Source organism: Tachypleus tridentatus, chromosome 4 (assembly GCF_004210375.1).
Source record: "Tachypleus tridentatus isolate NWPU-2018 chromosome 4, ASM421037v1, whole genome shotgun sequence".
Taxonomy (NCBI): Eukaryota; Metazoa; Arthropoda; class Merostomata; order Xiphosura; family Limulidae; genus Tachypleus; species Tachypleus tridentatus.
The window spans coordinates 80,410,466-80,426,414 of record NC_134828.1 but is presented as its reverse complement, the minus strand read 5'-3'; the positions used below and the strand labels follow the sequence as shown (position 1 = coordinate 80,426,414).

Sequence of the window (15,949 nt, the reverse complement as noted above, 5' to 3'; positions counted from 1 at the left end):
TTTAGTGACTTATCTGGTCAGACCTTTAAGTACTTCATCACTTTTTATTTCCTCACGTATTCCTCGAACTTGTTTTATGTGTGTTATATGATTTACTCTAAGCTGATTTAGGTACAAAACATCGTAGTTGAAGAAGTATAATATTCAGCAGTAATAAGATTGAAAAAATTTTAATCACATCAGACTTACCACATTTGATATGGGTTTCCCAGTCAGAAGAGTGTGTAATAGCATTCCGCGGTCGGATGTTCCCCACTGGGACAGTGATAAGTCTTTGGATTTACAAGGCTAAAATCAGGGGTTCGATTCTCCTCGGTGGATACAGCAGATAGTCCGATGTGGCTTTTCTATAAGAAAACACGCACGGTCGGATATAATGAACAAAGCAGTTCAAATGCTGTTGTACAGTTTTCCATACTTGTATTGTTCCAGAAAAGAATAACCTTGTTTAAATGCTCAGTTTTGTTTTGACATTATTTTATACCTGCAATTCATTTTCCTGGTGTTATTATTAGCTGTTTAGAAAATGCCTGGTGGTTGAAGTGTTTGCATCACAATCTATGTGTTGCGGGATCGAACCCCGTTGTTGAATATTTTTGTTCTTTCAGCCATGGGGATGTTATAATATAGCTGTAAATCCCACTATTCATCGCTAAGAGGAATTCACGGTAGGTGATTTTGATTAGCTTCCTTCCCTCTAGTCTACCGTTTAAACATTAGGGACTGCTATCACAGACAGTCCTCGGCTAGCCTTGCTTGAAAATTCAACAAATAAGCAGTCAGTTTTTCAGTTAATATTTTTGATTGCGATTCTTTTATGATTCAACATACTGCACGCTGACTTTTAATCAGTGCTTCATTTAACTTTTGGTGTTTCGCTATAACCATATAACCCATTCTCATTTTGTTTGCTACCTTAGACGAAATTTACAGTTTCTAAATGTTTCCCAAAATCTTTCTCATGTCATAAGATTTTATTGTGTATTATCTATAATTTAGTGTTATTGCTCCTTAACAAATGATTGTCCTTACTTAATGTCACAATTAACTTGGCTATAAATACTGTATTTTTATACGAATAAATGAAATAAAACGTATAATTAATACTCTACTCGACTATTAAATAACGTGATGAGAACGGTGCAGTTCTCCGGTATGTGTGATTATATTTTTTATAAACAAATAATTTATTACTTAGTATCAACCTCCCTCCCTTGGCACACGGGTATATCTGTGGAGTTACAGCGCTAGAAAGCGAGTTTCGATACCCGTGGTGGACAGAGCACAGATAACCCTCTGAGTAGCTTTCTGCTTTATTCAAAACTAAACAACAACTTAGTATCATAAAAAGAGAGACCACCCTGACCTCATCATGAAATAAAATAATTAAATTCTACTGTCAAACACACCTACTGACTTGATGTTACAATCTAGGGTCCTTTTCCTTTTAAAGGTATGCATATTCAAGTCATGGTACATTTATACACTTAAGAATTTCCACTTGTACTATAATAATTTTCATCCATGCAGTATGGAATGATATTTTTTGCGCAACCGAAATGGCTTGTGACTATCTCCTTAGCTCCCACCTTCATCCTCCATGGCTCAGTAGTGATTCTCAGGGCGTATAACGCTAAAAACTTGTTTTTGGTCTACGCGGCTGGCAGATAATAGATACTTCATTTTGTAGCTTTTTGTTTAATAACCACAAACAAACTAGTTCCTGGTTGACTGTGATTGGCTTAAAGGCAGTGTGCTGTTAATGGAATTTTGAATTTATTTAACGGTGGTTTATACATAATGTAATGAAGTGTATGTTTTAATTTCTGTCACGCTGTCACTAACTAATATTAATCACGAAACAAGTTTAATATACACAATACTAATCATGAAATAAGTTTAACACATACATTATTAAAATAATCACCAAGTAATATTAGTCACGAAATTACTTGACACATATATTAAAATAAAGAGGCTTTTTATACCTAAAAAACAAATATCTACAGATGAGACTTAACATTATTCTGTTCTCAACTTGAGACGATAGTGACCAAGTGTTTAGCATGCAAAAAGTGGATCTGAGAGTTCATGATTCGTGTCTCTTCACCTCAAAAACTCGCTGCCCGCTTTGCGGACGTAAGTGCGTGATAAGAGTCACGTTCAAATCCTACTATTCCGTCAGACACCAAGAGTTGGCGGTGGGTGCTTCTCCGTAATTTTGCGGTTCAAACTTAGGGAGGGGCATACGAGAAAATCTTTAAAGAAACGCACATTTCTTTTTTACTATGTAAAGTTAGAGCTGGAACGTTAAGTAACTGCCTGGAGGTACTCTTCATTGATTCAACTTTATCCCATCTTATTTGGGGTCAGATCCTCAGCTAGTCCTTCTCCACGTACTCCAACGTTACATTACCCTCTCTCTCATGTCATGATCTATTCTATTTTTCCGTCTTACTCTATCTTCGATTGGCTTTCTAAATATCCTTCTCATGTGCTTATTTTCTTCCATTTTTTCCACCACTCATACTAACTTAGTCTAGCTTTACGTGTTTTTGTGATATCCCAACTCAGTTTCTAATACAATCACTGATAATCCTATCCCATAATAACATTCCCTTCACCCAACATAACACTTTCATTTCCGTCCTTTCTAGCACACTTCTTTCTTTGTCGATGGACATTTCCGATCCCGATAACAGAAGTGAACTGACTGCTGTCTTACAAAATTTAATTTTCAATTTCCTTGGCATTCTTTTGTCACAAACAACACTCCAAACACACTTTTTCACACGTAAGTTCGTAAGAAACACTAATGTTCGTTAATTTAATAATAAAAAAAAGAAGCCAGAGAACCAGGGTAGGGAATATGCAGGCGAGGAACCACAAGCCCAGAGCCCTTTACTATGTAGTCAAATTTCTAAACACCAGTTTTTCTCGAAAGCGTGATTGAGATACTTTAGTCATTATCATGTCCGCTGGTGGATCAGCGATAAGTTTACGTTAAACGCCGGAATTTGTTTCCCCCGAGGTGGACAAAATCAGATGGTTATTGTGTAGCTTTGCGCTAAAAAAATTTTGGTCACGACCACCTCATCTTTTTTGCCAATAAAAAACAACTACTAGGATTTTAATAAAATATTTTTCTATCATGATGTATGTCAACTTTTTACACTTCAGGTCTGTAATGTAAACAACTAAACAGTTTTGACAGGCAAAAAATTGTAAAAGCTTATAAAATAAAGCTGATTTAAATGTAACTTAACATGTTCTTTAAAAAATCGTTAGAGTGGCTTGTTCTGTGTAAAATCTCTGAAAACGTAATTGGTAATACAAAAAAAAAGTGAAATTCTCATTGGAGTGATTCATTCACGATTTGTGTGTTTGTTTGTATTAGAACAAAGCAACATGGGATCACCTGCTGTATCCACCCCGTGGAATCGAACTCCGGATTTTAGCACTGTAAATCCGTAGACTTAATAAAGTGTTAGAGTGTCATCACTATTTATCACTACATGTTTATTTTGTTTCTTTGTTCTTAGAATTTCGAGCAAAGCTATACGAGGGCTATTTGTGCTGGACGTCCCTAATTTAGCAGTATAAAACAAGAGGGAAGGCAGCTAGTAATCACCGCCAACTGCAGGGCTACTCTTTTAACAACGGATAGATTGTGAGTCGAGCGCCTTAACCACCTGGCCATGGCGGCCGTTATTTACGTTCGTAAAGTTGGACTTGTGATTCTTCTAATACATACAAGCCTTACTTGAGAAACAATAAAACTGAAACTGTAGTTTTGTTAAAATGTTTATGTTCGAAAGGTTGAAGGAGTTTTTCTTCTGATATGTATATTACTCTCCTTACGCTCGTTTCAATTTTATTATGTTCGAAAAGTTGAAAGTGTGGTTTCAATAGTTTATACAGTTTTACTTTTCAAGAAAAAGTAAAGATCAGCACTCGGTTTTATTAGGCTATTCTAGTATCTTTCGAATTACTACTAGAGCAAAGTCAGGCCCGAAAACAGACTGAAGTTGTCGGATCTCGGGCTTGGGTTTATATTTCCTGATAAGTTGGAATGGATAGTTCTCAAAGAATGAGATAAGGTGCAAATAATAAAGGTTTACTAACACTTTCCCAGTTTACAATATAAGATAAACAATACACTACAATAACAAATTAAGTGCTAAGGGCTGAAAGGACGAGCATGTTTGGTGTGATGGGGATTAGGACCCGCGATTTTCAGATTACCAGTCGAGCGTTTTAACCACCTGGTCTTGCCAAGCCATTTATTTTGAATTTCAATTTTCAGTTTATCTGTTTTCAAGTTAAACTGCTGTCCTTCGTTTGCTCTGTGGTAAGTTTGAGGACTTGTGACACTCAAATTCAGAGTTTGATTGCTGCGATTGGCACAGAAGAGATGACTCATTGTGGGTTTGTTGTCTACGTCAAGTTTTCTCCCACACATCAAATTTTTTCTAATGAATAACATAGTAATGACATCCAAGGTATATGTAGTTCTGTAACTAAAGATAAGACACGTTTCACAACTTGACTGACTCGCGCTGTGACCTTTTTTCCTTTCTCTTAGACTTTTTAAATATTGTTGGACTACTTGTAAGGTCTCATATAAAATCTACTCATTATTTCCTAATCTGACTGTTAATAGGTTTTCACAGAATATTGACTACAATTTAATTTTTACTGATTGTGCTTATCTGACTGTTAATAGGTTTCCACAGAATATTTACTACAATTTAATTTTTACTAATTGTGCGAGATTTTTTTTGTATCTCCTAATTCTTTCAATTTCATATTTTGTGTATCATGTAGTCTAGAATCCCATGTCTCTTTATTCCTTAATCTTCCATATAAAAATGGGGGTTGATAATCTATTATGTGAAGTATTCCAATTTGTGGTTATTACTTTTTCAAATCTGATTCCTCACCAGTTCTGGTAGCATCTAACAAAAATGTCTCATTTTTAAAAAACATATATTTATAGTAAATTCTACATCCCGTGCTCAGTCTTATCTGATTGTTTGCTTCTCTCATTGCGTATGACTTATTTGATTTTCATGACACAGAGTTCATTTTTTCCAATTTAAATAAATATCTTGTCTAATACCCTATTATTATTCGTACTTACCTCGAGTATTTGAATCAGTTCCATGAGTCTCTGCTTGTGCCCCGCCAATGGGGGTGTTTTTTGAGGACTTTATTTTACTTGAAACTGTAAGATGTGGTTGTGTACATATTGTTTTATTTATAACCATTACTTATAACTGTGAGATGTGGTCGTGTACATATTGTTTTATTTATAACCTTTACTTATAACTGTGAGATGTGGTCGTGTACATATTGTTTTATTTATAATATTTACTTATAACTGTGAGATGTGGTTGTGTACATATTATTTTATTTATAACTCTTACTTATAACTGTGAGATGTGGTTGTGTACATATTGTTTTATTTGTAACTCTTACTTATAACTGTGAGATGTGGTTGTGTACATATTGTTTTATTTGTAACTCTTACTTATAACTGTGAGATGTGGTTGTGTACATATTGTTTTATTTGTAACTCTTACTTATAACTATGAGATGTAGTCAGAGGAACCAATTCTTACATTTCAAATGTTATGGCTTAACTCTCCAGACATAAAATTCTAGCCGAAAGAAAAACATTGTGTATCTTACTCCAGCTTTCGTTTTCTTCTGTCAGAGTGTGTTCAACGTGATAACAAATGTTCTTAGATAGTGTACACTAGATAAAAGCAATAAAACTTCAGCAATTAGAGAGAGAGAGAGAAGTATTTCTTCAGGTACTATTGGATAATAAAGCTCTAAATGAAAGCTTCGTTTCAGAAAAATAAAAATAAAAGCTAGTAATGATTCAGGGTAATCAACCTCCTATGTTGTTTTTTTATATATTTGTTTAGAAAGACGGTGAATAAATATAGTATATAAGAATAGAAAATCTTACATATCCGCAAATATTAATGAATTCGATGCTCTACATATTATCTGAGTTATTCTAACTTGGTATAAAATAATCATTTCTCCAAATCTAACACTTTTCTCAAATGACGTTATTTCTCTTTTTATTATTATTTTTTACATAGTTATCGCAAAAATCATAACCCGTACAGTCTTGAATCACCATTAAGACTAAAAAATATCATATTTGAATTTTCATTTTGTGAGGAACAGTGGTATTTTAACCACAGTGAAAACATAATTTTTTATTGTATGATACAGAATACAGATTGGAACTATATTCTATAACCAGTGAAGACATAGTTCAAGACGAAACTGCTGTTTGTTGAATTTTGCGCAAAGCCACTAGAGCGCTATCTACCCTATCCATCCCTAATTTTGAAGTGATCCAATAGAAGGAAGGAGCTGATCAAAACTATCCGCTGATCAACTCTCTGGGTATTCTTAATCGAATATTGGGATTTGAGCGTTACTTTAAAAATACGCCCATGGCTCTAAAGTAGAAAGCACTTTTTTTTTCCCTAGAACTACAGAACTTTGAATCGAAAGCAAGGCACATTAACAACTTAGTTCAAGAAAACACAAAGATTTTTCTTTTAATGGGAGGTCAAGCATATATTATTGATTGCTGAATGAAGCTCACAAATATTATGAACTGGGTGTGACGTTTTATATGCACGTTAAATTAGATACGGGCGTGACCTGCTTGTTAGCAATCCCGACTGTTCATTCAGAGTCCGTGATTGTCAACCCATTACCTCCCTTCCTCCAACAAACATGCCTTTTCAGCCGTGGGGGTGTTATAACGTACGGTCAATCCCTGGTCTGGCATGGCCAGGTGGTTAGGGCGCTCGACTCTTGATCTGAGGGTCACGTGTTCGAAACCCCATCATACCAAACATGCTCACCCTTTGTGCAAAATTCAAAACAAACCAACCCATTAACACAACAAAAGAGAAAAGCAAACAAAATGGCACTCGTACTTTGGGACCGTGAGGAAATTATAATAACGATAGTGAAACACTACTATTTAATCTCAGTAATTCATTAGATGGAAATGCTTGTTATTAAGTAACTATATTCGTTTTATAAGCTCAAAATTAGGAACTACTAGCGCACAAACCCATTCTGTAGCTTTGCGTGTATATATACAAAATAAACAATGGAAAATTGAAAAGTGTATTTCTTCTGGTTTATTATGCTGTTCGTTTAATGTCTTTATAATTTAGTTCCTGCAGTTTTTATTTCACATATTTCATTCATTAATTTTCAGTATTAAAAGGTTTAACTTATTCGATAAACATTACTAATACGATACAATTCCCAACGATTAAATTCACTTGTTTGGTTTATTTTTAATTTTGCGCAAACCTACACGAGAGCTATCTGCGCTAGCCGTCTCCAATTCAGCAGTGTAAGATTAGAGGGAAGGCAGCTAGTCATCGCCACCCACCGCTAACTCGTAGGCTACTCTCTTACCAACGAATAGAGGGATTGACCGTCACATTATAACGTCCCTACAGCTGAAAGGGCGAGCATGTTTGGTGTAATTGGGATTTGAACCTGCAGCCCTCACATTACAAGTCGGGTGCCTTATTCACCTGGCCATGCTGGGCCAGCTCTTCTGTTTGTTTTTAGAAAAAACAGAGCTTTCAGTTCAGAAAATTACACTTCAAGGCACTGTTTATCGAGGAATAGCGACAACTTTTCTGTTAATTATTCAAGAATATAATCATTCCGATACGTGGGTAAAAAAAATTCTCAACCTGAACAGCAACGCACGAAAAAACAGTGAACGTGTTGTCTTTGTATTGTTGTTTGTTATAAATTTTCTTCTAATCTTTTATATGGCTGTCAAAGCGAAATATTTCAGTTCAATACAACTCAACAATATCTACAAACCTAGTTTCATTTCCACTCTCTCTCTCTCTCTCTCTCTCTCTCTCTAACGACTGTTTGTTCCTTGTTATTGGTTGGTTTGCTTTTGAATTTCGTGCGAAGCTACACGAGGGCAACCTGCGCTAGCTGTCCCTAATTTAGCAGTGTAAGACTAGAAGGAAGGTAGCTATTCATCACCAACCACCGACAACTCTTGGGCTACTCTTTTATCAACGAATAGTGGGATGGCATGTAACATTATAACGTCCCCACGGCTGAAAGGGCGAGCATGTTTGGTGCGACGGGGATTCGAACCCGCGGCCCTCAGATTACTAGTCGAACGTCTTAACCCACATGGCCATGCCAGGTCAAATGCACTTGTATTTTATATAACTACAGTTGAACAATTTATTATTTCCGATTATTCAATAAATGTTAAATTTGTAATACCTCACGTTTCTTGATACCTTAAAATAAAACTAGACGAAGACCACTCATAGTTTTTAATTAACTGATTATGGGGCCTGACATGGCAAAACGGTTAAGGTGCTAAACTTACAATTTGCCTGTCGCGGGCTCGAATCCTTGTCCTACCAAACATGGTTGTGGGAGCGTTATAATGTGGCGGTCAATTCACTATTCGGTGGTAAAAGAGCGATCCAAGACTTGGCGGAAAGTGGTGACGACTAGCTGCTTTCTTTCTAGTCTTTTCATCGTAATAATTTTGAGAATCATTTCAAAATATTTTGAAAAGCGTTGTTCACGTCTTTAACTAAAACTTCTAGGAGAGACACGCTTAAAGTATAGAGGACAAGACTTTATTTGTTGTTTTTTAAATTGGTAGTAGTAGGATTACTAAAATTTAAAATCACTTAATAAATAATAATTTGTTCTCATTGATTTATGTTAACCTATCTGTTCATTCTTAATATTAATTTTCAATTGATATTTCCAGTAAGAACTATATTTACTGAGAATTAAACGTGCTTAATAAGAACGATATTCCAGGTTTCACACTACCATTTTAACTATTTTCTCGGTGTTCAATCATGCTCATTCAGATGACCATTATTACCTATTATTACGCAACACCGCTATTCATATTGCAACAATTAGTGGTGTCGAGAAAACCCACTTGTAGAGAAATATATATGCAAAAACAGCTCGTTTGGGTTGAGAAAATATTTTACGTAGAAGAGCGAACAACGTTTCGACCTTCTTCGGTCATCGTCAGGTTCACAAAGAAAGAAGGTAACGTAAAATATTTTCTCAACCCAAACGAGCTGTTTTTGCATATATATTTCTCTACAAGTTTTTACAAAGGATTAGACCATACTCTTTGGTAAACGTCCCGGATCATGTTTCCCAAAGCAAAGAATTCAAATAAGGTACAATTGAAGACAGAGTAGGTGTGTAGCCAGATTATATTTTTGGGCTTCCAGTTTCTTCACCCAACTTTCAAGATGAAAAGAGTCGTTCATTTAGAGAGTCACTGAAAGCCTGTAATATTTTTGGCTTTTAGTCTTTCTCAAGTTCATATCGTTCTTTATAATCTTGTATAAGGTACCTTGAGACATGCCCAGATTCATATAAAGGGTATTTTTAATCTAAGAGTCTTATTTTTTTATTATAGGAAATGATGATGTATTCATGGTGTAAACATGGCAGAGGATAGTGTCCTCATGATGTACTCTGGATAAGTTTGAGGAGTGTAGTTTGGGAACTCGTTTCTTTGCGAGTTTTACAGCTTTGTTAGAACAGAAAAAATTTTGTATTTGAAATGTTGTGTCATTTAGCTTGGTATAATTTAATAATCTCGCTTTAAACAGATCCGTTACCAGAAAGGCACGTGAAATATGGTTTCTGCCATAAGTCTAATTTGGCTCGACATAATCTGATTGTTAGGGGAGTTTGACTCGCAACCTGAGAAATGGGAGTTCGAATTTTCGTCTCACCAAACATGTTCACCCTTCAGCAGTGAAAGTGTTATTACTTGACAGTAAGTTATACTGTTCGTTGGTGAAAGAGTAGCTAAAGAGTTGGCAGTAAATAGTGATGACTAGCTGCCTTCCCTAGTCTAGTCATACACTGCTAATATAGGGAAGGATAGCACAAATAGCAGTCGCACAGCGGCATGTCTGCGGAGTCACACCGCTAAAAACCGGGTTTCGATAGCCGTTGGGGGCAGACCACAGATAATCCATTGTGTAGATTTGTGTTTGATTATGAAAAAAATAAACACAGATAGCCTTCGTGTAGTTTTGCGCGAAATTAAAAAACAAATAAAGTCTAATCTTCGCAGCATTGCACGTGTATTATTGAGAATTTTTCCATGAATTAATATTTAAGTACTAATTATGGTTTCCATAGCGACAAACCATCACAATAGCATATGCAAATCATTCTATTCTGCGTAACTAACCTTTTCTGTGGTAAATATAATGCTCAACTTATACCGTTGCTAAAGTGATGTAATTTACGTGGATTGTACTATTCATAATTTCTCTGTCAAATTTTGGATTGAAAATCCTAACTAAGACGTATAATTTTATTGTAACACTCACAAATATTGCTGTTGTGAAGTTTTATTAAAATTTAGTTGTCAAAACTACAACAAAAATATGTAAAACCGAATTGTTAAAAGAATGGGCATGATTAATATCAGTCTGTCCCCTGCTGGGATAGCACTAAGTCTACGGATTTACAGCTCTAAAACCAGGGATTCCATTTCCCTTGGTGGACCCAGTAGATAGCCTGATGTGGCTTCGTTATGAGTAAAACATGTATATACATCAGTGTAAACTAATCGTATAGACCGTTCGTTCAGTGCCACAGTTCAGTGAGAGTTTACAAAGCTAGGAATCGGGTTTCGATACCCGTGGTGGTCAGAGCACCGATAACCCATTGTGTAGCTTTGTGCTTAATTACAAACAAAAAAGCCATGAGTTTAGTAAAAAGTTAACTATACAGAAGCACTGTAGCACTAATAAATATACCTTTTATAATAGTGAATGTTAGAAAGTCATTAGATTGATATATAATGTCTAAATTCACAAGTTTCCATCATTAGAAAAATATATGCAAATGAATTATGTTCTCGTGCTGATAATAATAAGAATAATTTCATAAATCACCTGGTAACCTCCGTGACGTGTACTGACGCAAAACAGTTTGATGCTATATATGTTATGATTTCATTGTCTTCTCTCTTCTATTTCAATAGACCAGTAATCTCTGCAATCGAGAGCTAATACACGTTAGAATTTGTAAATTATCCTTTGTTAGCCATGTTACGTGGGTGCTTAATAGTTGTATAGGATGTTTACATCCTTTAAAAAACATGAAATTCATAAGTCATGACAGATGATGATTGAGGTCAAGCGGGCAATTAATACTTACATATAATGTAACTGATTCCGAGTAAATACGTGCTAAAGATACGTGCAGTGAAATGGACTAAAGGATTACGTAGGCCCACGAATTTAAAGTTCATAAAAGTTATTTTGGGTTTAATAACTGATTTTCCAAAATTTAGATGTGCAGATTTGGAAAATAATAACTTTTTTTTCCTATGGCGTAATGATTTTTTTTTTTCAAATCGGCAAGAAAAACTCTTACTTAAACCAAATTATTATTTCAATTACCAAGATGACTATTTTTTTATTATTATGTTTGTTACAAAAACACTGAAGATAAAGGGAAAACATTGGTATCAAACATATTGCATCCTCATTTATCCTGTTTTTATGTGAGTAAAATCTACTTTTTTCAGTCTCAAAACTACGTGTTGTGTATTGCACCTGTAACATCTCGTTTCAATGACCAGTAGTAATCAGTTATCACGCTGACGTTCTGCCTTCTCTGACACCTCCTTTCCTGATGCCATCATGATATCTTTTCCATTGTTTTCCGCTGACAGCACCGAGATTGTCAGGGAAATAGTCAATATGTGAGTGTAAGGAATGAGCTTTGAAGTCCCTATTACAACCCAACTCTTTGAATTTATCTCTTTGAAAATTCTGTATATAATGGAGGAAAATGGATATCATTTTCAGATTAATTGTACATGAATTACTTGTAGAACATGTAAAAGTTTCAATGATATAAAACTATCACAAGCCCGTGTTATCGCACACATAATGAAATTTACCTTTGGAAATAGTTATAATTATTAGAATGTGTGAGAGAACATGGTTTTATAATTATACTCTGAGAATGTTTTAAAGAAGGCTGGGCGCTTGTAGTTAACGGAAATAAGTCCTCAGAAAATATTATATTTAAAATGAATGGCTTACGATATTGATAGCACTATGTAGCAAAATTTTTACTTTTTCTTGTTCTTGGACAGAAAGTGTTATTTCCCAATTGCTTGTGCTTAAAGTAAATGGAAAAGACCTATTTTCCTCTTCAAACTTTGCTTCTGTAACCTGGGAGTGTATAACGAAAACATGACAGGAGACTATATTTGGGGGCTGATTCGTGAAAGTGATTTATATTATAGTCGTAAATCTCGAAAAACTAGTCACTTCTAAACATTTTTGTTCATTTTTATATAACTTTAGTATAAATACATGTAAATCTTGATTCATATGTTGTTTTATTCAGACCTTATGTAAATGAAAATGTGCAAATTTGTCCGTTTTTACGTAGAAAATATATTAATTTCTAAATTTCATTATCCAGGTCACAAAAGCAAAGTTTGAAGGGAATAATGGCCATTTTCTGTACTTTCACAAAGTAAACAATTAAAGAATAACACACATTATCCAGCAACAAAATTTGTGTTACATTGTGTAATGAATGGCGTTAGAGAAAAGCAAAACTTTGGCATTTGTGTATATAAGTTAATTAATTTTGTATAAAAATAGTAAGGGTAAATACATAATAACTTTTAATTAAAAACATTTACCAGAAATAATGTAAAATGTATTTGGATCTAAATTTGATGACAAAATTATTACAGAGAAAACTTATAACTCAGTAAAAAAAAAGGTTTTAGTCTTTGAGAAATCCCTGCGTGCTGAATATTAAGTAGTGGTTATGGCTTGTTTTTTATTTATTACCATATTAATTTCAGGTAGAGTTATTTCACCTCCTGATCTCGGTGACAGTGATCACGACATGTCCTTGATTAATTTCAGCGAAACAGTTTTAAAACTGTCTAGGTATACGTTTTTCTTAGAAGTTCTATAGAAGACAGTCACTGCTACTTTGGGGTAGATTTCATAATATCATTCTTGGGAATATATATATATATAAAATCTAAAGCATAACATTTACCTCTTACGTGTTTTACAAAAACGTTTTAAGGCTTTGTTGTTAATGTTTTAAGTGTATTAAATAGCTTAAACATGACATTAAAATGTAGAATCCACTAATAATTTCGGAAATATTTCATCTACAATAGTAAAAGTACTACAGTTCGGTGTTTATGCGTTATCTCGTACTAAACATCCCTGTCACTCCAATTATACTCACCCTATCAGCCGTGGGGGCGTTGCAATGTATCGGTCAATCCCACTATTAATTGGTAAAAGAGTAGCCCAAGAATTGGCGGTGGGTAGTGATGACTAGCTGCCTTCCCTCTAGTCTTATAGATAACCCTCGTGCTGCTTTGCGCGAAATTCGAAACAAACTAAACTTTTTGTAAAGCAATCTGTAATAAAAAAACTTAAATGTATAGTAGTCTTACAATCAATATATGGAAAACTGTGTAATGTGTTAATAGTTCTATTATTACATATTAGGCAAATTACACTGGTGGAACATTCTGCCCTACCCCCCCCCAAAAAAAAAAAGACAAACAATGTTTTGTTTTTCTATAAATAAGTCTTCAAAATCATGTTATAAGAAGTGCACTACTTACTAATAACTACATGCAATATATTATGCTTACAACTAGATATAGTTCCTGTTTAATCTGTTGTTATTTAAGCCAAATTCGTGGCTTATTTTGTTCCTTTTATAACTTTAATGGACTTATATTAACTGACAAGAAAGAGAATAAAAAAAACCTAACGAAATTTGAAGCATCTCCTTTTGTAAAAAAATACACAAATTAAACATAACAACAAATAAACGTAATTTAGAATTTTAAGATAATGAAAAAGTTCCTTAAAACTTGTTTTAATGGAAAGTCGTCATGTTCTTATAGTAAATACTGTTCTTTATTAATTCAGTGTAGTTGCTGACAATTATATTTCAAAGAGGAGGTTTAGTCTCCTCTTATAACAACTTTAGTGTACAATCAGATGGCTTCAATATTGCAATTTCTTCATTCTAAACCCGATGTTGTTAAATTAACAGAAACAATTATAGATCATATATACAGCTTATGGAAGATTGCAGTTGGAGCTTTTTTTTTTTTTCAGGATGGTTTGATCAAACTAGTTTCATGTTACATTAATTGCAAGTTGTTATTTTATTAGAGCTTTTTAACATAGTCGAAAAGCATGTCTTGTATTCATTTGATGGTTCAAAACCCTCTCGTGGCACAACGGTATGTCTGCAGACTTAAATGCTAGAAATCGGGCTCTTTGTGTTGCTTTGGGCTTAACAATATCAAATGCGACCGTTTAAAGAAGGTGAGTTACAAATGTTACACATAAACACCTTCTTAGTGTTAGTAATTTATATAATTTTCGACTCTGAATTATTAAGTTAAGATTTGTATTTGATAGCTGCTCTTTTTCTTTAGTGAAAAATAGTACCCGTATTTTTATTTTTGTTTTGCAAATGATTTATTCAGAATGTAGGGATAACTTATGTATTGGCATGATATTTATGTAGTTTTAATCATGTTTATCCTTTCTTTTTTAAAATTCATCTCCAACCTTTAGAATTTGGAAATATACATTTTCATTTAATAGACTTTAAGTCTAAGATACTTCTTCAAGAAAACTTTATCCTTTGACCCTAAAGGTGAGTAAAACTCCTTTTATGGATACTGTCTCTTTGAAATGAAGGGAGTAAGAAAAAAACAACTAAACTATTCTCTATTCTCTGTACTTAAAATACGCGTTGTTTCTTTACTTGGGTATAATATAACACTGAAAGCAGAATTTTCACAGCTTTTCTTACTATTAGCAGTTATAAGTACATAATTGCCGGTATATGTTAAATAATTTCGGTCATTTTAATTGGTTTATTTGGTATGTAAATGATAAATGTCTCCGGTGATTCGAAAGTAAACTTTGGGGCTGATTAAACTGGAATTTAGGGTTCGATTGCTGCAGTGGACACAGTCCATTAACTTATATTCAATAATAAACAAAATCAAACGGTTGAAAAACTTTAAATATACGTCTCACGTATGATGGTCACTATATGAGGCATTTAAACTTTTTCAGTTGTTATATGAATAATAAAGTTTAAATGTTCATGTCACATCTGCCATTTCTTGGTGCGTAAGGGTCGTGCATGATGACCTATGTTGAACGAAAAACAGTAAGATATGGGATTATATGTACAACCTCTATGATATTCTAAGAACCCACGAGTAAAACAAACGAGGTTATTTTATAATATTTTAACTACACTACGTATGAAATATCCAGTGCTGATGAGGCCGACTGAGACACGACAGACATAGTAAAGTAAAGACGTTGTATGTATAGGGGTTGGACAGAAGTGACCCGTTTGAAAATGTTGTTAATTTGTTATATCTTTCATTATATAACAGAATAATATATAAAACTATGGTTTTAGTACGAACCCAACAAGATCTGTTTAAATATGATCTCAAGTCCTGATTTTAACGCTTTCATAAACACCTGAACTTTTCATGATTTTAGTTACATTTTATCATAAAAAGTGTTGTGCACGTGCTGTAGTTTCTTAGATCTTCTTATTCCAATTAACCTACAAAATGATCAAACAATTTTCTTTACAATATTTATTATTTAAAACATGTTTGTTTTGCTAACATGCTAAGCTTTATTATGATCCAGAAAAGTGTAAATTTACATTAGTTATTCTGCGATAACCAGGATGAAATATGTAACTGGATTCGACACAATAAATTCAGCATATGAGTCATTATCCCTTGTTGTGAGCTCTTGACGGGAGGGGTCAGAGA

General features: G+C 34.0%; 1 protein-coding gene across 1 annotated transcript in view; it reads left to right on the top strand.

Moving 5' to 3' along the window:
* Positions 1-7,918, top strand: part of LOC143249527 (uncharacterized) — a 48,490-nt gene extending 40,572 nt beyond the window's left edge. Inside the window, exon 3 of the mRNA XM_076499531.1 lies at positions 3,543-7,918. Within this exon, the coding sequence (XP_076355646.1) occupies positions 3,543-3,595 (53 nt within the window). The 3' untranslated portion in view covers positions 3,596-7,918. The remainder of the gene's footprint in view (positions 1-3,542) is intronic.
* The last annotated feature ends 8,031 nt before the right edge of the window (positions 7,919-15,949 follow it).